The sequence below is a fragment of the Lepus europaeus genome, chromosome X, assembly GCF_033115175.1.
Source record: "Lepus europaeus isolate LE1 chromosome X, mLepTim1.pri, whole genome shotgun sequence".
NCBI classification, from domain to species: Eukaryota; Metazoa; Chordata; class Mammalia; order Lagomorpha; family Leporidae; genus Lepus; species Lepus europaeus.
Window position 1 is genome coordinate 52,205,654 of NC_084850.1, and position 24,179 is coordinate 52,229,832.

Below are 24,179 nucleotides of genomic sequence, written 5' to 3' on the forward strand. Positions count from 1 at the left end.
CGGTGGGGGAGAGAACTCACGGAATTCACATCAGTACTCTCCAGAGATGCTACAATTCGGTAACCTTGGCAACCCAATGGGAGACTGCAGGAGAATTTGAGCCCACACTGAGGGCAGCACAGATTCCCTGTGTGGTCCTTGGGAAAGAGCTTCCAATCTCTAGCTCCTGTGGGTATATCATTCGCCTGCTAACTACCTTCAATTCCACCCAGCTGTGTGGAATTACTTCCCTTCTGAATCAAAGAGAGAGAGAGAGAGAGAGAGAGAGAGAGAGAGAGAGAGAGAGATTTACCACACCTAACCTGGGAGTGTCACTTTTGGCACACCCTTAACCCTGAGGAACCAAACAGAGCTCTCAAGTCACACCCATCTCAAGCCTCTAAGGCTCCATCAAAAGCAGACAGTTCACTTAATACAGTCATAGTATAACAAGAAAAAAACACCACAGCAAGGGAAGAAGAATCCAAAGAATATCTCCACAATGCCAAGCAACAAACGCAGAAGCCGAGGAAACAAGAACAAGGAAGACATTATGAAACCCCCAAATGAACAAGACACCCCAAGCCAAGATTATGAAAATGATGAGATGGAAGAAATGCAAGATATGGATTTCAAAAAATTTATGATAAGAACAATTAGAAGTTTTCAAAAACAAATGCTTGAACTACAGAATTCCTTACTGGACAGGATAGAAAATCTCCTTAAAGAAAATGAAATCTTAAGCAGGAATCAAAATGAAACACAGTAACTAGTAGAACAAGAAAGTGTGATAGTGAAGAGAAATCAAAATGAAATGAAGAACTCAATAGATCAAATTACAAACACATTAGAGAGCCTTAAAAACAGAGATAGTGAAACAGAAGAGAGAATATCAGACTTAGAAGACAGAGAACAGGAAAGTATACAGTCAAACCAAAAAAAAAAGAAGAGGAAATTAGAAATCTAAAAAAATATTGTTGGGAATCTACAGGATACTATTAAAAAACCCAACATTCAGGTTCTAGGAGTTCCTGAAGGCATGGAGGGGGAGAAAGGATTAGAAGGCCTTTTTAGTGAGATACTTGCAGAGAACTTCCCGGGTCTGCAGAAGGACAGAGACATCCTAGTACAGGAAGCTCATAGAACCCCTAGTAAACATGACCAAAAGAGATCCTCACCACAACACGTTGTAATCAAACTCACCACAGTGAAACATAAAGAAAAGATTCTAAAATGTGCAAGAGAGAACCATCAGATTACTCTCAGAGGATCTCCAATTAGACTCACAGCAGACTTCTCATCAGAAATCCCACAGGCTAGAAGGGGATGGCAAGACATAGCCCAGGTGCTAAGAGAGAAAAACTGCCAGCCCAGAATATTATATCCTGCAAAGCTCTCATTTGTGAATGAAGGTGAAATAAAGACCTTTCATAGCAAATAGAAATTGAAAGAATGTGTCGCCACTCATCCTGTCCTGCAAAAGATGCTTAAAGATGTGTTACACACAGAAACACAGAAACATGGTCATCAATATGAAAGAAGGTAAAAGAAGGAAACCTCACAGCAAAATATCACAGGGAGTTCAAAGCATATATTAGAAAATATCTTTGGCAAAAGGCAGGGTAAAGTTACTACTTATCCATAGTCACATTAAACATTAATGGCGTGAACTGTCCAGTTAAAAGACACCAATTGGCTGACTGGGTTAAGGAACAAAACCCATCTTTTTGCTGCTTACAACAAAGATGCATACAGACTGAAAGTGAAAGGCTGGAAAAAGATATACCATGCCAACAGAAATAAAAAAAAGAGCAGGTGTAGCCATCTCAATATCGGACAACATAAACTTTAACACAAAAACTGTCAAGAGAGACAAAGGGGGCACTATATAATGATTAAGGGATCAATTCAACTGGAAGATAGAACGATTATCAATGTATATGCACCTAATTACAGGGCACCAGTTTATTTAAAAGATTTGTTAAGGGACTTAAAGGGAAACTTAGACTCGAATACAATAGTACTGGGGGACTTCAATACTCCACTCTCAGAAGTAGACAGATCAACATGACAGAAGATAAACAAGGAGACAGTAGATTTAAGCGACACTATAGCCCAAATGGATCTAACAGATATCTACAGAACTTTTCTTCCTACACATAAAGAATTTACATTCTTCGCAGCAGTACATGGAACCTTCTCTAGGATTGACCACATACTAGGCCATAAAGCAAGTCTCAGGAAATTGAAAAGAATTTGAATCATACCATGCAGCTTCTCAGACCATAGAGGAATGAAGTTGGAAATTAGCAACTCAGGAATTGCTAGAGCATATGCAAACACATGGAGACTGAATAACATGCTCCTGAATGAACACTGGGTCATAGAAGAAATCAAAAGAGAAATCAAAAACTTTCTGGAAGTAAATGAGGATAACAGCACAACATACCAAAACTTAAGGGATACAGCAAAAGCAGTGTTAAGAGGAAAGTTTATATCAATAGGTGCCTACATCAAGAAATTGGAAAGGCACCAAATAAATGAGCTTTCAATGCATCTCAAGGATCTAGAAAAACTGCAACAAACCAGACCCAAAGCTAGTAGGAGAAGAGAAATAATTAAAATCAGAGAAGAAATCAACAGGATTGAATCCAAAGACACATTACAAAAAATCAGCCAAACGAGGAGCTGGTTATTTGAAAAAATAAACAAAATTGACACCCCATTGGCCCAACTAACTAAAAAAGAAGAGAAAAGACCCAAATCAATAAAATCAGAGATGAAAAAGGAAACGTAACAACAGACACCACAGAAATAAAAAGAATCATCAGAAATTACTACAAGGACTTGTATGCCAGCAAACAGGGAAACATATCAGAAATGGATAGATTCCTGGACACATGCAACCTACCTAAATTGTACCAGGAAGACATAGAAAACCTAAACAGACCCATAACTGAGACAGAAATTGAATCAGTAATAAAGGCCCTCCCAACAAAGAAAAGCCCAGGACTGGATGGATTCACTGCTGAATTCTACCAGACATTTAAAGAAGAACTAACTCCAATTCTTCTCAAACCATTCAGAACAATCGAAAAAGAGGGAATCCTCCCAAATTCTTTTTATGAAGCCAACCTCACCTTAATTCCTAAGCCAGAAAAAGATGCAGCATTGAAAGAGAATTACAGACCAATATCCCTGGTACAGAAACAGATGGATAGACCTATGGAACAGAATAGAAACACCAGAAATCAATCCAAACATTTACAGCCAACTTATATTTGATCAACGATCCAAAACCAATCCCTGGAGTAAGGACAGTCTATTCAATAAATGGTGCTGGGAAAATTGGATTTCCACATGCAGAAGCATGAATCAAGACACCTACCTTTCGCCTTACACAAAAATTCACTCAACATGGATTAAAGACTTAAATCTACGACCCAAAACCATCAAATTATTAGAGAGCATTGGAGAAACCCTTCAAGATACAGGTACTGGCAAAGACTTCTTGGAAAAGACCCCAGAAGCACAGGCAGTCAAAGCAAAAATTAACATTTGGGATTGCATCAAATTGAGAAGTTTCTGTACTTCAAAAGAAACAGTCAGGAAAGTGAACAGGCAACTGACAGAATGGGAAAAAATATTTGCAAACTATGCAACAGATAAAGGGTTGATAACCAGAATCTACAAAGAAATCAAGAAACCCCCCAACATCAAAACAAACAACCCACTTAAGAGATGGGCCAAGGACCTCAATAGACATTTTTCCAAAGAGGAAATCCAAATGGCCAACAGACACATGAAAAGATGTTCAAGATCACTAGCAATCAGGGAAATGCAAATCAAAACCACAATGAGGTTTCACCTCACCCCAGTTAGAATGGCTCACATTCAGAAATCTACCAACAATAGGTGCTGGAGTGGATGTGGGGAAAAAGGGACACTAACCCACTGTTGGTGGGGATGCAAACTGGTTAAGCCACTATGGAAGTCAGTCTGGAGATTCCTCAGAAACCTGAGTATAACCCTACCATACAACCCAGCCATACCACTCCTTGGAATTTACCCAAAGGAAATTAAATTGGCAAACAAAAAAGCTGTCTGCACAATCTAAATTATTTTGGCAAGAACTCTGAGCATCTACATGAAAAAAAGAGTATGAACTTATTTGTTTGGAGTATACCTTGGGGTACTTGTTTTAAGCATTTGAGTTTTTTTGTTAGGTGTCAGGAAGTCAAGAAACTTCAACAGGAGTGGGCATTTGACACAACTGTTAAAATGTCACTTGGGATTTCTGAATCCCACATCAGAGTGCCTTGTTCATGTCCAGGATCCTCTGCTTCTGATCCAGCTTACTGCTAATGTGATCCCTAGGAGGCATCAGATGATGGCTTAAGAATTTGAGTCCTTGACACCCAAGACAGAGATCTGAATGGAGTTCCTAGCTCCTAGCTCCAGCCTGGCTCTCCTGCAGGTATTGTGTTAAATTGGGAAGTAAACATGAAGATTGGAGATCTCTGTCCCTCTGCATCTCAAATAAATGAAAATTTTAAAACAAGAAACCTCAACAGCATGAAATTCTAATGCTAATTATATACTCAAGAGAAATGAAAATATGCATATACAAAAGTACTTGGACACAGATGTTCATATCAACATTATTCATAATAGCCAAAAGGTAGAAACAAACCAAATGTCCACTAACAAATAAACTTATAAATAAAATGTTTTATTTATCTATATAATGGAATATTATTAGTAAATAGACATGACAGAACATGGATGACCCTTAAAAACATTTTGATAAGTATAAAAAGCCAGTTACAAAAGATCATATAGTATATGATTCAGTAATTTTAAACATCCAGAAAAGCAAATATATATAAATAGAAAGTGAGTTAATGGTTAGGGTTAGGGAGTTAGGGGGTAGGAGATATGATGAAAATGTTCTAGAATTGATTACAGTGATGATTGTACATTTCTGTGAGTATTGAACTTCGCACTTTGAGTGATTTAAGTTTATGATATGTGCATTATATCTTAAGCTGTTACCAAAGAAGTAATCCTAACAATTCTGGAATCAGATCTTAGCATTATCCAACCTCTGGTCCAACTCTGCTTTAGTACTACCCCGAAGCAATAGGAAATGGGAAAGACAAGTTTGGTTGAGTCTGGCTTGGAAATTCAGGATTCTAGAGCAAAGTGGAGGTACTATCTAGGACCAATAGTCTTTTTTAACCTCTTTTAAGCAAACTTTTTTCCTGCTAAATGAGACTGAGCCAATCTCTTAGCTGCAGCCTTAGAGTGAGTTACTATTCCAGAGCATGTATATAGAAGCTTATGTGTTATGTTTGCTCATGGTTTGAATATGGATTGTCCCTACCAAAACTCATTTTGTATCTTGGTGTTCAAAATGGCAGTGTTGGAAAGTCGAGCCTAGTGGAAAGTGATTAGGTCATGGGTGCAGAGCCCTTATGACTAAATCAATGCCTTTCTCTTGGGAATGTATTCGGTATTGTGGAAGCTCATCCTCTTTTCTTTCCCTCTCTGTACATGTGCTTCTTGCCCTTCTACTTTCAGCCATGAGTTGAAACAGCATGCAGCTCTCACCAGAAGATGAGAAGATGTTAGCACCATGTTAGCAATGTAAATTACTTAATCTTAGCTAATTTATTATAGAAAAATAAAATGGGCTAAGACATACCTAAAGTTCTTAGATGTTCTAGAAATCTTCTGAGAATTTGACTCGTTAAGCCACTGCGATTTCTAAATGTCAAATTAAATTCAAATTTTAAAAAATCTAGCTTATCTTTTCAACAGATAGTATTGGAAAAATAAGATATCCATCTGCTGTCCTCCAATATCCCCCTAAAAAATTGATCTTTACCTCACCCCATACACAATGATCAACACAGAATACATCAGAGACTCAAATGCAAGAGCTGAACTATAAAATTTCCAGAAGACAACATGAAAGAAAATAAACCATTGAATTAGACAAAGAATTCTTACATATGAAAGTAGGACATAGTGCATGAAAGAAAAATTATGCTTAGTCAAAGTGAAATATTTTTCTATTGAAAGGTTAACAAGGGCTGATACTGTGACTCAATGGGTTAAGCTGCTGTCTTTGGTGCCAGAGCCCATATCAGAGCCCTGATTCAAACCCCAGCTGCTCCACTTGCAATCTTGCTCCCTGCTAATGTACCTGGGAAGGCAGAAGGTGATGGTCCAAGTACTTGGGGCCCTGTCACCCATGTGGGAGAGCCACATGGAGTTCTAAGCTCCTGACTTGGTCTGGCCCAGTTGTGACCATTTGGGTAGTGAACCAATGGATAGATTTCTTTCTCTCTGTCTCTCCCTCTCTATCTGTCACTCTGCCTTTCAAATAAATAAAAAATAAATCTTTAAAAAATAAAAGATAAGAAAACCATTAGGAAATGAAAAATAGTTGTGATGAATGCAGAACTCTATGAATATACTAAAAGTCATTGGATTTTTATCCTTAAAATGGGTGAATTGTTTAAAAAGTTGGGGGGGGGTACTGGTGATGGCACAGCAGGCTGAGCTGGTGGTGGAGCAGCAGGTTGGGCCACCACTTACAATACTGGCATCCCATATGAGCACCAGTTCAAGTGTTATCCGTTCTGTTTCCTATCCAGCTCTTTTGTTATGGTGCCTGAGAAAGCAGTGGAATATGGCCCTCAAGTACTTGTGCCCCTGCTACCCCTATGGGGGACCTAGATGGAGTTCTTGGCTTCTGGCTTCAACTTGGATCATCCCTGGCCATTGCAGCCATTTTGGGAATGAACCAGTGGATGGAAGATTTCCATCTCTTTCTGTTTCTCGACCATCTCTGTCACTATGGCTTTAAAACAAACAAATAAATAAATAACACTTTTTAAAAAGATGAATTCTATGGTATGGAGATTATATCTCTATAAATCTGTTTTAAAAATTGGTATTAGAAACAGTGCTTTCTTTGCTACTGTTAACGGATGAAAATAATGAGACTCTTTAATTAACACACAATTATTCTTAGGAGTTTAAATTTAACTGAAAAGTGATCCCTGTTAAATATGAGTGGGGATAAGAGAGGGAGGAGATGTACAGTTTGGGACATGCTCTCTCGGACTTACCCCTAATGGTAGAGCTAGAAACGTGCCAGGGGATTCCAAATCAATCCCATCATGGTGGCATGCACCAATGCCATCTCACTAGTCAAAGTGATAAGTTTCAGTTCATAATTGATCATAATGATAGGATTAAGTGTCAAAAGGATCACATAAACAAGACTAATGTCTCCTAATAATAACTGATAGAATTAAAAAGGAGAGAACAATCCAACATGGGAAGTGAGATACACAGCAGACTCATAGAATGGCAGAAGTCCTAAACAGCACTCTGGCCTAAGAATCAGCCCTTAAGGCATTCGGATCTGCCTAAAAAGCCCATGAGAGTTTTGCAGGCATGGAAAGCCAAGACACTGTCGCAAAAAAAAAAATGACCTATATGAAAGATCTCTATGAGTAAGATCCCAGAGGAAAGAACAGGCCATCAAAGAAGGAGGTACCTTTCCCTGCAGGGAAGAGAGAACTTCCACTTCGACTATGGCCTTGTCTAAATAAGATCAGAGTTTATGAACTCAAGAGGCTTCCATAGCCTTAGCAGCTCATGACAAGAGCCTTGGGTGATTACTGACGTCATAAATAAGAATGTCAATTGTTAAATCAACAATGGGAGTCACTGTGCACCTACTTCCCACGTAGAATCTCTGTCCTTAATGTGTTGTACTATGCAAATTAATGGTAAAACTACTACTCAAACAGTATTCTATACTTTGTGTGTCTGTGTGGGTGCAGTCTGTTGAAACCTTTACTTATTATATACTAAGTTGATCTTCTGTATATAAAGATAATTGAAAATTAATCTTGATAAAGAATGGGATGGGAGAGGGAGTGGGAGATGGGATGGTTGTGGGTGGGAGGGAGTTTATGGGGGGAAAAGCCACTATAATCCAGAAGTTGTACATTGGAAATTTATATTTATTAAATAAAAGTTGAAAAAAAGAAAATAATGAGAAAGATTAAAATAAATAACTACAAATAAGAGTGAAGCTCCTCAAACAATTGGTAATGGAACAGCCTGTATCCCTGGGTAAATCAGTCCCAATTTGATGAAATTTTCAGTCTTTTCAAGAAATAGCATGCACATAGCTCTAATGCTAACCACCCCCAGCAGCACCAATCATTGTCCATCATTGAAAATAGCACCATTATGGTTGGAATGCCTTGATAACAGAGCAGTCAAATGTTTGTCATTGCTTAGCATCTCTCTGTTTAGTGAGTCCTCTGCCTTCTCCTCATACAATCCACATTGGAAAGAAAAAGAGGTCAAATCAAAATTACAAGTTTGAACATATTCTTTGACCATGTCATCACGAGCAGCAAGAAATATCTCAATATAAGAATTCTGAAAATATCATTTAGGAATCATCCTAGAAAACCACCAAGGTAAGACTGTATCAGGTTGACCATCTTTGGAGTACAGAGATGTTAGAGTACATTGACAGGAGTAGTAACTTGGTAGAAAAACAACGTCTAGACAGGACCAACAATGTAAGATGAATGTTTTGTTACACTGGGGCTAAAGGTACTCTTAATGGTCATATACTAATGCCTCCTCCTGAACAAAAGCCCACAAAAGAGAAGTGATCAGGCCAATATCACATGGCCAATGGAGAGCAGAGTGAAGACTAGAATTCAGGTCTCTGAAATCACAATTAAAGGCTTTTTCCATTTGCTAAATATTAAACAGTGATATACTAGTCAATATGGGAGGCTAGAACACTAAGCTGAAACTTTTGGTTTAAATGATCAAGTGCCCCTCTACCACTGCCCAGAGCCAGGAGTGGCTCATCAGTAATGAAACTCTAGGAGTATAAATTACTGGAGACATAGCTTATTTCCAGGCTACACTTAGTCTTTTCTTTCCAGAAGGGCAGTATAATTGATGTTTGATCATCTCCAGCTCAAGTTCTCTCTTAATGTGCAAAATCTATCACCCCACACATGGGGAGGAAGTTTACAAAGTGTCACTTTTCACAGAGCCCAGCTTGGATGTCCACTTTTGCTCTTTTCCACTTCATGTTTAAGCCAATCCTCCCCAAGCCTGTCTCCAAGAATTTGTGGGAGGATAGGTAAGAGAAGTTTTTGTAATATAAGCATCATCTTTCCAGCTTTGATTTTCTCACGTGAAGATCAATGATAACTGACCTTCCATTTGGGGAATAATTTATGGCCACATGGCCTTTTCTATTGAGCTCAACTTTGACTGACAGGATAATAACAGTAGAAGGAGGAGAGAGGTTAGGAAAAGTTGGAGGCCAGGGGAGTGTAAGTAAGATCAGATGCAACTACAGGAAGCAGTGATAACAGGGGAGGAAAAGCTGACAAAGAAATGACACATACACCTTGAGAAGTGCACTCAATGTTTCCAAGGTTAAATCCAACCATCTTCCTGTGTTTCTTGCAATTGCCTTTGTGCTCATAGTACCCAGTTATTTTTTTATGGCAAGGGGGAAGGTTTTCCTAGAATACTCAGCAGCAGTTCTAGCATCCTTTGTGCTCTTATCTTCATGTTTTTCTTCAACCATTCCCTTAAAGCTTCTGTTCTAGTTTCCAAGGTGACTTTGGAATTGGCTTAAAAATTTCATCTGTTATTCTGAGACTTACCAGAAAAGTACAGATAAAACATAAAATAAGTTCACCCAATTGAAAACGGACCTAACAAAGTTAACACAAGTACTAAAGGTACTTGAGACAACAGTGAATCTTTTCTTGTACAGATCCTCAGTATGGAAAAAACTAAACCCAGAGATACCAATCAGTGTACCATGAAAAGAGTAGTATGAGAACCAGATGCACCTCTCTGTATGATGCCAAACAACTGGAAGTCTATTATTAAAGCTTTGCAACTCTAACAGAAGCATCATACTTTCTGCTTTATGGAATTGATTTTCAGACCAGACTATGTATCTATTGAACCATTATTATCAGTGAACCAGTAATTTGGGTTCCAGTTTTTATATACCCATGACCTTTATGCATGAAGGTCAATTTATGGTTTATTTATGAAAAATTAATTATTGGATAATTTTGGCAACATACCACAATCATGCCAAAAGCCAAGGAATCAAAAGAATAACTGCCTGAGACTACATCATCATCCAACTTTCTATCAGGTACTCCTTGATCTCCCAGAAATAGTTTCTGGCCCCTGGGAATAGTCAGAGCCTTGTCAACTACTCCTTATTCCATTTACAACGTTTTTCTGGTGTGAGGTATCAATACACATATCTTTGTATTGTGATTTTTAGCTTTACTATCTACATAGACCACAGCTATCTCACAGACAAGAGGTCAGGATAGCAGTCTTCTATACCAGCAAAACATAAGTCCTACATGGATCAAGGACTCCAAAAAAGTACATCCAAACAAAATGAAAACAGAAGGAAATGAGAGCCACATTTATAACTGATAGTCTATCAGTTTGAGCTAAATGGTACACATAAGAGTAGAAGTGACAATAAATTTAATATAATCAAATGGGCTCTTTTCGCTGATCATTATTTAAATGGAGGGGAGAAAACAACTTGACTTGATTTATTTGGGATCCAGTAAGGACATACACTGAAATAAAGTAATGGCCTTGGTTTCATGAATAAAATGTTGCACAACAAACAGCTTTGACCATACTTTTGTCATTTCCAGTTTAATGCCTGATGCCACTTGCAGCCAAAGACAGGCACTAGAATCTCATCCAAGCAAGTCCAAACCATTGCAACACATGTTCCTTTAGCCTCCAGAGAGGAAGATCATATTCATAAGTATTAAGAATATCCACTAATGATCAAAGTGACTGACAGGTGGTAACATTAGAACTGTCCTCACTAGTATTGGGAAATGGGCTGAGATCCAAATTTTTGCATTTGACCCTGATTTTCAAGCACCTCTTCTGTAATTAGTAGGTTTGTCCACACATCCTCAAATTTTGTTATTTAAAATCCTTACTATAATGATACAACAATGTTTAATTTGTGAGAGTTACCCCATGAATACTAATATTACCATTAATTTTTGGATAGTTAGTTCCTAATCATTCAGTATCTTCTGTAAATAGCATTTCCCAGTGTGCTTGCTCTTTCTCCCATTCTCTGTATATCTTCAAAAAAAAGTTTATGGAAAATGCACATTACACAAACTGTGAATCGATTTCAAAATTTTTTGCACCAAACTGAACATTTAATTCTATATTTCCACAAACTTTTTGAAATACTACTGCATGTGTGGTTCATTAAAAAGTGCTTGTGATTAAATAAGATTGGGACATCCTGAATTTCATTAAACAGATGTCCTTGCTCTAGGACTTCTCAGAACATTTAATGTGCCAATGAACACTATGAATCTCTAGGAAAGGCATAAAATATGCAGCATTTCACAACCTTATTTGACTATGCAACATTTTTTCTTAAGAACTTCAGGTTTTACACCAATGAGGCCAGCTCTCCTCACAATACACTTGCTTTAAATGTCATTACTCAGTGATTTCCAATGAAACCACCTGATAGAAGCTGCCCAGGTGGAACACCCAGTACATTGAAAGTCCCTTGATCTCTTCTGATAGGCCTAAGAACAGCATCTTGAACACTGAAGGAAGACCTCTCAGAACATTTACCTGAGCCATGTGAGCATCCATTCATGTTAGTTCATTTAATCAGCAAACATTTATAAAGAATCCACAATGTACCAAAGCTGAGCATAAATTTAAAAAAATAGGACTGCTTTTACTCTGCCTGGTGGAGATAGTTGTCTTCAAAGATAAAATGATGTTTAAACTAATTAATTAAACTAACATTTAAAGGGAGATATTTTAAAGAGAGGGAACTGTATATATACAGGTATAGATGCCTTAAATGGTGTTGTTCTGTTCCATTGAGCAATACTCTATAATATTTCTGTACATACACACCATGTCCTTTGGTAGCATTTAATAATATATTTCACAAAAAATGAAACTGACACTTAAAGGACTTGGAGATGTTGTGCTACTGTCAAATTTTATTATAGGATGAAAATATACTCATCACTGAAGTAGAGATTATTTACCCAAAAGGTGGAGGTGTCCCTTTATATAGAGGATGACTTCAAAAATCTCATGGGGCTTTGCATCAGCTTTTTGTTCTATTTTTCCATGAATTTTTGAAGCCCTCTCATAGTATCAGGAGCAATCACAGAATGCCAAAGTGTGTTATATTGCCACAAAACATTAGAAATTCATGATGAGAGTGATGAAGGTCATAGCTGTTAAGATGATGCTTGGGATGCCTACATCCCATATTAGAATGTCAGGGTTTGAGTCTCAGTTCTGCTGTCAATTTCAGTTTCTTGCTAAGGTGTACCTTGGGAGCCAGCAGGTGATGATTCAAGCGGTCGGGTTCGTGAGACCCACATGGGAGATCTGGATTGAGTTCCTTGTTCCCAGCAGGCATTTGGGGAGTAAATGTGGAGTTTCTCTCTTTTTCTCTCTCCCTCTCTCTCTCAAATAAAATAAAATAATGTTTTAAAGAGGGTCAGTGTTGTGGCATAGTGGGTAAAACCACTACCTGCAATGCCAGCATCCCATATGAGTGCCAATTCAAGTCCAAGCTGCTCCACTTTTGATCCAACTTCCTGCTAATGTGCCCGGGAAAGCAGGACAAGATGGACCAAGTACTTGGGCCCCTGCCACCCACATGGGAGACCTGAAAGGAATTCCTGTCTCCTGGCTTTGACCAGGGCTGTGGCCATTTGTGGAGTGAACTAGCAGATGGAAGATGAATTATATGAATATATATATATATATATATATATGCACCTTAATTTAAAGAATGCTTTTATATCTAGTACTTCATTTGATCCTCATGAGAATCCTATGCACATGGGGAGGGAAGGTGTGACCAGTGCCTTTGTTCAGAGGAGTGTGAGGTTTAGGGTGGTTGAGTAATTAGCTCAATGTCACATAATAAGGGACAATTAGAAAGCAGGGGAAGGTGTTTGGCCTAGCAGCTAAGATGCCGGTACAGATGTCTTCATCCCACATCAGAGTAACTGAGTTTGAGTTCTGACTCCAGCTCCTGATTCCAGCTTCTTGCTAATGCAGACCTTGGGAGAAAGTGGTGACGGCACAAGGAATTGGCTTCTGGCCACTCACATGGGAGACCTGGATTGAGTTCCCGCCTCAACACTGATTGTTGTATGCATTTGGGGAATGAAATAGAAGCTGAGTGATTGAGTGATAACTAACTTTCTCCTCTCTCTCTTTCTCTCTCCCTCTCTCTCTCCCTGCCTCTACCCCTACCTCTACCTCTACCTATCTCTATTTCATCAGATTCCCAGTTTTAAATTCTTAATATGTATTTTTCCTATGTTACTGATGGTATAGAGGAGACATATCTAAACTAAGGGAAGTCTTTCCTTAAAAATTACAGCTGTTGAAAAATGGAATAGGCTGTCTTATGAAATGGTTGTAGCGCATATCTCTGCCTTAGGTGGGATATCAAATATATTTGCAATCCACTGATTGCAAAATTTTTAGATCTTATTTCTCCAAGATGAGTTTTCAGCAGTTAAGCTTTTTCTAGGCAGCTCCTTTTTATTATATACTTGGTACTCAGAAAAGAGACATTTGTAGAGAGATGCTTGGGAGTTGAAACTCTACCCAACATCACAGGTAAACCCACTGCTTTGGTAAAGCAAATACAAATCAGGTATAAACAATGTCTCCTGGGACCTCTCAGGTCAAAAAAAACAATGAGAAACAGAAGTCACAAATTTATCAAAATCCACAAGTATATAGTATATGATTGAGTTTCCCATGAAACTTAAAATCTTAGATCACACATTATGGAGGAGGCTCAGTTCTGCATTAGAACACCCATCAGTCATTTTGATGTATAGAATATCTGCTTTTTTAGAATCTATATAGTTGTCTAATCACCAAAGAAATTTTAAGAGGTAGACTGAATGGACTGATAATAGCCCACACTTGTCTTCTCTGACGGGGGACCAGGATTCTCTTTAGAGCCAACAGAATCAGACACTGTTCCAATTCCCTTGGAACATGGTTTGACATATATTTACAGCTATCTATGCTCAAGAGAATGATGCATCTGTCTGATGGAGACGCCTGGTTGCATTCTTTCCCAGATATTAATATAGGTGGTACTTTAGTAGCATAACCAATGACATGAAGAACCTGATTTGGAGGAGAACAGATGGCAGCATCTTTCTTAGGCTAATTTTAGGATTCTGAAATAGTCTCTTTCTCACACAAACCATCAGTGAAACCAAATTAAGACAGCTATGTCACATGGAAAAGGGGGAGAGAAAAAGCATGATTTAATATAAGGCAAAGACAATGAACCGGAGACTTCAGTGCTTCCATTGTATCTGACTGCTTTCGTAGCCATGAAGGTCACTTCAACTTCCTTTCCTCATAATAGACACTGAATGCCAATGTGAAGGTATCTAAAAGATGAGTGGACAAATTTCACTTTCATCCACAAGTGCTAAACAATAAAAGTTATGTCATGTAACAGCTAAATCCATATTCATAAGAATCCATAGGTATAGGTCTAATGCTTTTTTTTCTTAGCAGATAAGGAAGCTGAATCTAAGTGACCATTGTACTTGGTAATTCAGAAGCAGATTTGAATTTCAAAGCCTCAGATTCCTGGTCTACTGCTTTGCCTCTGAAAAGACCTTTCCTTCTGATGAGACATATAATATCAGGGAAAGATGATAAGATGTGGAGGAAGAGTCCTTCAGCTAAACATTATATCTTAGGTATAAAGCAGTCATCCAAAGATTAAGAAAAAATGAGAAAAGTACTTTGAAAAGACACTTACCTGTTTCCCATCCAGAGTGTAGAGTTTTTTGACAACCCCAGTTTCTAGTTTGATGGCTTCAGTGATATCAGTGAGGACTTGCTCAAAAGAATGAGCTGTCTTCTTGTTCAGAAGCACACGTACAGCCTTCCGAGGCTTCACCCCACTGCGGATAATGGTCACCAGCTTGGGGCGCACAAAGTCTTTGTTTTCCCTGGCTTGAGCACTGTTGCTGCTTGCCAGGGACTGGGGGGCTTTCATATTGGCAGATGTCTTCACATTGACAGACCAGTTGGGATTGACATTCTTGGTGTACTCCACCTTTTTAAAGAAGTTGTCTGAGGAACAGACATAGCTTTCCCCTAAGGGAAGAAATCAGTGGTAAGGTGATTAGTTTAACATTATATTTTATATATGTATATGTGTGTGTGTGTGTGTGTATATATATATATATATATATACTATTCTAATTAAATGAATACATACTAACATTGCAGTATGATTTTTCAAGAAATGGTGGTAATAACCAACCTTAAGTACAGTTCCTAAGTGAGTTCTCTAACAACTTGGCTCATTCAAACTCAAGAGTAAGTCATCAGCAAAACTCCTTCCAAATAGCAGCACAAATGGTTCAAGAACCTTGTGAAGCTAAGGGTTCTAAGGACAATGAACATTCATGAATTTAGTCTAACAAGTGAGGTTTTTATGCTTGATGTTGTTTCATTGGAATAAATATTTTTGTTATTTTTTAGGATTTTTTTTAACTTTTAGGACATCACTGGAAAGTTTTTAACATCATATTTCTTAGTGATCCTGTCCTGGACTCATATTCCCAATTTTCATAATTAATACATGTTCTAAATTAAAGTGAGTCAATCAGCCTTCCATGTTGGGCATACAGTACATACTTGGCAAGAAGCTAGATCATCCGTTGCACACAGAATATGGCTAATCATTGGAATATGGAAATGTGAAATGTATGTGTGTCTGTTGAATGTATGTGGGTGTGTAAAATGTGTCCTATACTGCTCATCCCATATCCAGGTGGAAAAACTGTCTCAGTAACAGCCTGTACATATACACAAAGACATATACAGCATGCACACATCATTCCTTGTGTTTGCAAGTCCAGCTCTTGCTTGAAAAATACGCTCCTGCATTTCTGCCACCCACCCTTTATCTTTCCATCCTCCCAAATACTGCATTCTAGACCTGTGTACTCAGGGTCATAGTCACCAGTGCTCAGCCTTGGCTGCCACAAGTAATGAGATAGAGATGTGCAGCTTGATATATGGATTTAAAGGATCTACTGTTATTTTCACATTTACCTTGGGCTAGAGGAACTAATACAGTAGAAGAAATGCAGGGACTAGAGGCAAGATGAGGGGATTAGACACCTGGGGCTGGAAGCTGGGGAATATAGGAAGAGAGGTAGGCACAGCCTGGGGGAGAGATTATTGGAAAAGGTTGAATTTGTTGAGTAAAACATATTAGCCCCAAGGTACACAGAAGTTCATCTAGAGGCTGAGTAGCAGAAGCAGTGTGATTTCATTAGTCTTAAGCCATCAGTAATAACCCTAAATAAATAAATAAACTCTTGCCAGTGCAAGGGAAGCATTTAACACAATTACAGCCTGATGGCTCTTCTGCTTTTAGTCTCAGCAGGAGAACTACATAGAGACATTCAGAAACACCAGGCTGTTGATTTTCTCCCTTTGCAAATACTGATTGCTTTGCTGTATGTAGCACGAAATCCTTTAAGTCATGTTAATTAATAAATTTCTCAGTTAGTGCTAAGAGAAGTTTCAGTTAGAATCTCTAGGGTCCCTTTGAGAACATTTATATATGTGTGTAGGGGGGTGGCAAGAGGTATCCAACATATGCAAAGTGGCACCTGAAGATACCTTTGGTCCCAGAAGCCACTAGCATTCTTCTCTCTTGACACGGGTTCAAGGGATGCATTCACAGGCAGCCTCTGCCACTTGTTATACATATATACATCCATGATGAGTTAAAGACTCCAGTCAAGAGAAACACTAATTTTTCTAGCTCCCTTGTTGGCTAACCCAACCTAGTGCAAGTGATTACATGGCTGGAGTCATTAACTTGTGACCTAAAAGGATGAAGGAACCCCCTTGGTTTTTTCCATATATTCACAACCATTATTCTCCACACCCTATAAATGGCCTCTTGCCTTAGCATTTTACCAGATTCATGGGCACGTCCACAGAGGTCACTGCTGTTGAGTCAGATGTTTTCCATAACTTGTCATGTACTTTAAAATGCTGTCAGACAACTGGTGGTGTGGAAATGTATGAGGCTATATATTTATGATTTCACTCATCCACAGTCTCCGCTAGAGTCAGCTGTGTAGCTCTATTAGGACTTGGGGCTTTTTTTTTACTCCCAACTCTTAAACCTCTTAAGCCTCTGAACTCTGAGCATGATTAACCATCCCCAGATGAAAATGAACATGATGGAAGAGAGTTAGAGTATCATATGGCATCCAAGAAGTTTCCAGAGGGCCCAGCCCTCCGCCAAATCTAGTTAAGCACCTTCTGCCAGCACATTTTAGTCACTATGCCTTCCTTTGGGCCTGAATATGGAGTAATGGAAAAAGAGCACCTGATGTGATGTCAGTCAGAATGGAGTTCCCAAATAGTTGTGTGCCCTTGAGCAAGTTATCTAAACTTCCTTGACTACAGTTTCTTGTCTATAAAGTGGGAGTGATTGCAATATCTACCTTGTAAGGTTGTTGTGGAACACAAAGCAAATGATAGATAGGAAGTATTGAACGCAGAGCCTAGAACATAATAAGCACCTGTTAAATTCCAGCTATTATTATTCTGAAGCCCCTAATCTGCAGGAATAGAGAAGAGAACAAGAAGGAAAGAGCAAAGAGGGAGAAGAGGGGAAAAAAGCTGAGAGAAAGTAAATTAAAAGAGGAGAAATTGAAGGAAAAGAAAAGAGAAAACAGCAAGGTCAGCTGTTTAGGAATTGAGCTGTGATGGTGACATTCCTTGAGCACAAGGGTCTCATTCCCCAAAGATAAGTTGTTCTGTTGCTCAAGAGATGGCTTCCAGTTGCTGCAAATGCCAAATGTAGCTCTATGGCTAGCAATCAGCAAAACTATTGCTATCAAAGCTGATGCTTGTTGAGGGCGGCACATGTATCATTGTTAAGAGCAATGAGTTGGGAATCACAGACCTGGAATCAAATCCTAGCCAGGAACCTCTAAGCTCTGTGATCATGGGCAAATAGCTTAATCTCTCTGAGTCTCAGATTTTCCAACTATAAATTGAAGGCATTATGTGAAGTGACAGTTATGCCTCTTCTGGGTCTTAAAGGTAAGAATAAATTTTCTTGTTTTTCATATCAGATAGGCTTTAGGAAACAAAGCTGTTATAGCAATTAAATGTTAAATAAGTGGGTGCCCACCACAACAAACTCTGTTTCTGCTCCTGGAAAGACATCAGGTGTGTTACTTTGCCAGACTAAAGGTTTCTTGTTCTGATCTTGAGAACATTTCAGATGTCTACTGCCAGAGCTTTATGCTTCCTGCATGTTCAGCTGCCTGGCATTTGGCACTGGATGAGGTGTGTTGCACCTTTGCACAGCTGGTGTCCCATCCTGCCACAGTTTCCAGAGGTCATTTCCCCCCACAGGGAGTTAGAAGGAAAGTGGTTTTGGAGCCAAGCAAGGTGACAATTTGCTGGTATTGACAATCTGCTTGAGGGTGAGAGAGTAAGGAAATGAAATCATGGAAGTACAGCTGAAAGAGCAGGAGTGGAAGGAGCTGTGGGCTTAAGGTGATCTAATGTCTACTTCCCATCCCTTTCAATGGGGCTCCATTTTCAAATACAGTAAATATATTTATATATTCTCAGTGCAAAAGCACTTCTGCCTAGACTGCTGCTGCTCCTCCAGGGTTTCTTAACTCAAGAAAAAAATGTTAATGATACTTTATTGTATTATCACACCGATTAACAATGTTTTCCTCCCAGGAATTTATAAATGCTTGTCTTTAACAATAAATTAGTGAGAAGCTTGTTTCATGTCATTGGAGAAAATGAGCTATGGCAAACAAACTGAGTCATAGCTAGTTTTACCATACAGCTCAGATTTTCTGAGACTGTCCCAATTAAATATTTTGACCCGTGGTCCACATAATAATGTATCAACTTGTCTCAGTTTAGGTTCAGAAAAGATGGTTGGTCATAAATGATATCAATAAAATTGATCTGGGTTCACACATAGAAGAAAGGAGGAAAGGATTGGACAGGTTATAAGGGGAGGAAGAAAGATTCAATAATGAAAACTAAAGGAAAGACCAGACAAAAGGAACAATGACTAGTGCATTATATTCACCAAACTACTGAGGATATAGATAATGAGGGCCACATCCAATATGGCTTTACTAAGATCTTTGGTGAACTCAAGGAGCCTTGGAAAGCTGATATCAATAATCTGACTTTGGTCCAAAATGCTCTTTAATACTTTCATTACATAGCAGCAGACAGTAGCCTGGAGGCACTAGACAAAAGGGTACCACGAGGCCAGAGTGATTATTAACCAATTGCTTTTTAGTTCATTTAATTTCAGGCAAAATGTTTAATAATGTGGCCATTTGGAAACTGTGTGTTCCATGATCCATTACTCCTCTAAGATCTACAAAGCAAAAAAAAAAAAAAAGATTTATATATTCCTAGTTAACTACTGCCACTCTAGTTATCTGGAGGGGACTATCAGAACACCTACTTTAATATGTTCATATCATAGTGCTCATAAGAATCACCTGTGGAGATTTGTAAAAATACAATACAAATTCTAGGGATTCTGAGTCAATAAGTCTGGTGTGGATCAGGAATCTACATTTTTCAAAGCTCTGAAAGAGAGCCTTATTTGTAAACCACTAGATATTACAACCCTTCATGCTCATCATTGTTGTCATTATTATTTTTGTTATTATTTTACAACATTAACAATAGTAGTACTCTGTGATTATAGTTTTACCTGTCAATGGGTTTCCATATCTATTATCTAATTTTATTCTCACAACCTCCCTAATGAATAGAGAAGGCATGTGTCACTAGTCTCATTTTATAGTTAAAAATATTACTCACAAGAGATATACAATGTAGTCTGTACATACAATGGGATATTATTCCTCAATAAAAAGGAATATAGTATCAATGCATGGTACAATATGGAGAAACCTTGAAAAAATATTGTAAATGAATGAATTATAAAAGATCATGTACTGTACTATTGAATTTAGAGGCAATGTCCAAAATAGGCAAATCTATAGAGAAATAATATAGATTAATAGCTGTCTACAACTGGAAAGGTTGAAGAATATGGGCAGTGACAGCTGATTGGTACAGAGTTTCTTCTTGATGAGATGAAAATGATCTACAGTGAGATTATGGCCAAGGTTGTACCACTGGATAATTTGCTAAGAAGATGGAATTGTACATTTAAATGAGAGAATTTTATGGAATATAAATTGTGCCTCAATAAAGTTTTTTTTAAAAAAAAGAACAGTTATTTTAAAAAGAGAGAACATTAGTCACATTGATAAGGCCAAACCTATGATCATCTAGCTAACTTATATAAACTAGAATGACTCAAATAATAATAGTTATCCTTTGTTGACTGCTATTGTGTGTCAGACAGAATAATTAGCACTTCATATCCATTGTCTCATTTAATTCTCAAAATGATAGTTCCTGCTTTAGAAATTTAAAAAAAAAAAAACAAAAACTGAGGCTCCAGGAATCTAAATGGTTTCTCGAAAATCACACAGGGTAGCAGCTGGCAGATCTTGGATTTGAACCAAATCTGATTCCAAAGACTCATTTTTCAATCATAATTGTCTGCCTCTAAAACTAGAACTCAACACCCCTGATTTTTTGCTCGAGTATATTTCCTAGCTTTTTCAATTTGAAGCCAGGAAACAATGTATATGAAAAATTTTAACCTTTCATTCAATATCTTCCAGAGGTGAACAGTGAAGGGACTTCTGTCCTCCATCTCCAGACAAGTAGCTCTAAATTACAAAATATGAGAGGAAAGGGCCCATTTTTTTCATCTTACATATCCCAGTACCCTTTCCTGTTTGGCTCTGTAGTTGTGGGGAAACTGACCACATTTCTCAACACTATCCCAGATGGCCCTGAATTTCCTTGACTGAGTGAACAGTACTCAGGAACGGAAAGGCATTAAGGTCTACTGTAAGTTATTGTGGTAATGACATATGAACAAATGCAACTGGGCCCTATTCACAATCCACATAGTCCAAGAATTCATTAGAATGTACCACTGCACCCAAGTGGTAGATGTGGTAGATGTGGTAGATGAGAAGATTCTAATCTCAGAAGACCCAAAGTGACTCAAGGGAAAAGAAAATCGCAGTCTTTTCAAAATTATATTACTTATCCATATTGGGTTGAGATTATCACCATCCCTCTTCCAACACACACACACACACACAGAGTCACACGCAATCCAGGGAGAAAATCAATGTTAAAAAAAATAGATTCTGGGCAAAATCTGTACATAACACCCCTCTTACATATAAGAATATTATAATCATTGACATATAATGTCATTTGTTTCAGAATTCTGTCTTAGCATCTATTATGGTCTTTAGAAAATCGCAGCTAGTGAAAATGAGAACGAGGCCAGTGCCGTGGCTCACTAGGCTAATCCTCTGACTGTGGCACCAGCACACCAGGTTCTAGTCCTGGTTGGGGCGCTGGATTCTGTCCCGGTTGCTCCTCTTCCAGTCTGGCTCTCTGCTGTGGCCCAGGAAGGCAGTGGAGGATGGCTCAAGTGCTTGGGTCCCTGCATCCACATGGGAGACCAGGAGGAAGCACCTGGCTCCTGGCTTCGGATAGGCACAGTGTGCCGGCTGTAGCGGCCATTTGGGGGGTGAAACAACAGAAGGAAGACCTTTCCCTCTTTCTTTCTCACTGTCTAACTCTGCCTGCCCCCCCCCAAAAAAAAGAAAAAGAAAAAAAAAGAAAGAAAAGACAATGAGGACATACTTGATGATTCAAGGGGCTTTGTGAAAGTTATTAAAGAGAAACCCATCAGATTTAACTGAGATATGCATTTTACAGTGACAAAAGACACTCAACTTATTAGTCTGTTGGACAGCTCCCTCAACCTAGCTTCAAACCCTTCAAACCTTCAAGTTTGTCCTCAATCTCCTTTGAGATATGCACTAGGATGGCCAATCCTTTTATGGTCAGGAAGACCTATGATTAACCTCTTCCAGTTCATCCAGCACATCATCAAATAATTTAAGTTTCTTTAGCATTGCTTTTCAAGGTCAGTAATATAAAAAAACAAATCTGGATTTGAACCTTGAGATTCACATGCAGCAGCTATATTGATGCTATCTTATAAGCAAATGGCCCCATTCAATCAGCCTGACTACTTGAGAGACCTGGGGTCTTGTACAAGGGAAGCCCTCATGCTCCTTTGTCTAGGAGCACAAGAATCTTAGAGTACTCCCAAAGCAAGCCATGTGATGTGCTGTTTCTTCTTCCTTGTTGATCATTTCATACTATGGTTTCAATAGAGATCTCCTTGTTTTAATGTCACCTGTGTTCTGAGAATGGAGAGAGTGAAGCCTGCAGGCTGGATAATGAGGGAGGGGCTGGAGGAGAAAGATTTTCAATAGCATCACTCCTTGAGGCTGTTCTTTAAAGCACTGTATCAAGTTAAATTGATCACATGTGTTATAACCACCAATTTAAAAGCAGTACTATGGAAGCATGCTCAATATAATCAGTTTGACAATATAGAATATTAAGAATCTGATTCAAGATCTATTTTCTAAATGACCACAAAGAAGACCTTGCAGCTGAGCAAGTTTTGGGAAGAGCTAGGATTTCCCTCATTTTTGGGTGGCACACAGGGCATCAGGATTTTCAGCAAGTCTGGTCAGCAAATTCAGTTGCAATACCAAATTCTAAAGAACATTTCAACTTATTTGGGGCTTTGGTTGTCTTTTGAGGTACAGTGAGTCAGTCCCTATTGTAACAGGAATAATCTTTATTAAAATACCAGGCATACCTACAGCTTTCTTTGGCATTTCTCCCAATGACCTCAGCCTTAGGGACACACCCGGAAGAAGGCTTTTTAGAAGCAACAGCTGAGCAGTACCCACTTACCTAAAAGTATAATCCTCTGTGAATATGTCCAGGAAGTACTGTTTTTAGGATGCAGATTTCCAATGAGTTGCAATTCCCAAATAATTTCTCAGCAGTTCAAAGGAAATTTGGGCATAGTATTTTCTCTGTTAACCCATACAAATGTCTTCCTCATTATACCCATGATTGCTTCATAATCTGCCTTGACAATACTACTCAGAGTTAATTATGAACCATATGCAGCATAAGCACCAAAATTCACATTTTCCTTTGTAAACCCTGGCAGATAAGCACAAAGCCTTATCCCCACCATCCAGACTTCAACCTCAGCAGAGACCAAAGGCCATGAAGGGTGACGGCTAATGGCTCTATTGATGCCTATAAAATCAGAAGTCTGAGCAACAGCCTGATGCATTAACAACTACATTTCCTAATTTCTTTCCATGAAATCTAAGAATGTAACCATAACAAATGAGAGCACCTCCCACCAAAAGCCAGCACCCACTACTTGAATTACCTTCCTCCAATTCATCCATGCTTCCAATCTTCCTGGATCCATCAATGGTGTAAATGTAACGCACTCCCTGAGGCAGGTTGATGTTGTCAGACAGAGATCGAGTCAGATCAGCTAGCAAGGCGTCGAAGCTGCGGAAACGGTCAGAGGACACAGCGTACACAATCCCCTTGAAGTAGCGGTCCCCATTGCGGTAGAAACGTACCTTCTTGGCTTTTTTCTCATTGCTCAGTGCCTGCAAGGTTCTGGTTCGGTAGAAGCTACAGTGGGCGCTGTGAGTGGGGCTAGGCAGCCCGTTCATCCTTGAACCTCTCATGTTCCTGGATGCCTTATCTCTTTCATCAAAATGTCCAAAATCAAGTTCCATATTTCAGTGGAACCTCAGAAACCTGAGTGTTGGAGAAAGGGGTAGGGGTAAAGAGAGGAAAAGAAAAGGGGGCAAGAGGGAAAAAAGAGAAAGAGATTCAAATATTAGCCAGATCCAGGTCTGCAATCTGCTGCCTGTGAAAAGAACTGGTTGAAGAAAGCCCGTGACCCATCTGCTGCTTGCCCTGACCTGCAGGAATATTGATCTTAATAGAGAAGAAGGAGGGGC

General features: G+C 38.7%; 1 protein-coding gene across 1 annotated transcript in view; it reads right to left on the bottom strand.

Moving 5' to 3' along the window:
• DCX (doublecortin) overlaps positions 1–23,951 on the bottom strand; it is a 111,671-nt gene extending 87,720 nt beyond the window's left edge. The window contains exons 1-2 of the mRNA XM_062183039.1: positions 23,588–23,951; positions 14,930–15,270 (exon numbers count right to left, since the gene is read on the bottom strand). Coding sequence (XP_062039023.1) covers positions 14,930–15,270; positions 23,588–23,951 — 705 coding nt within the window. The remainder of the gene's footprint in view (positions 1–14,929; positions 15,271–23,587) is intronic.
• Between the last annotated feature and the right edge of the window lie 228 nt (positions 23,952–24,179).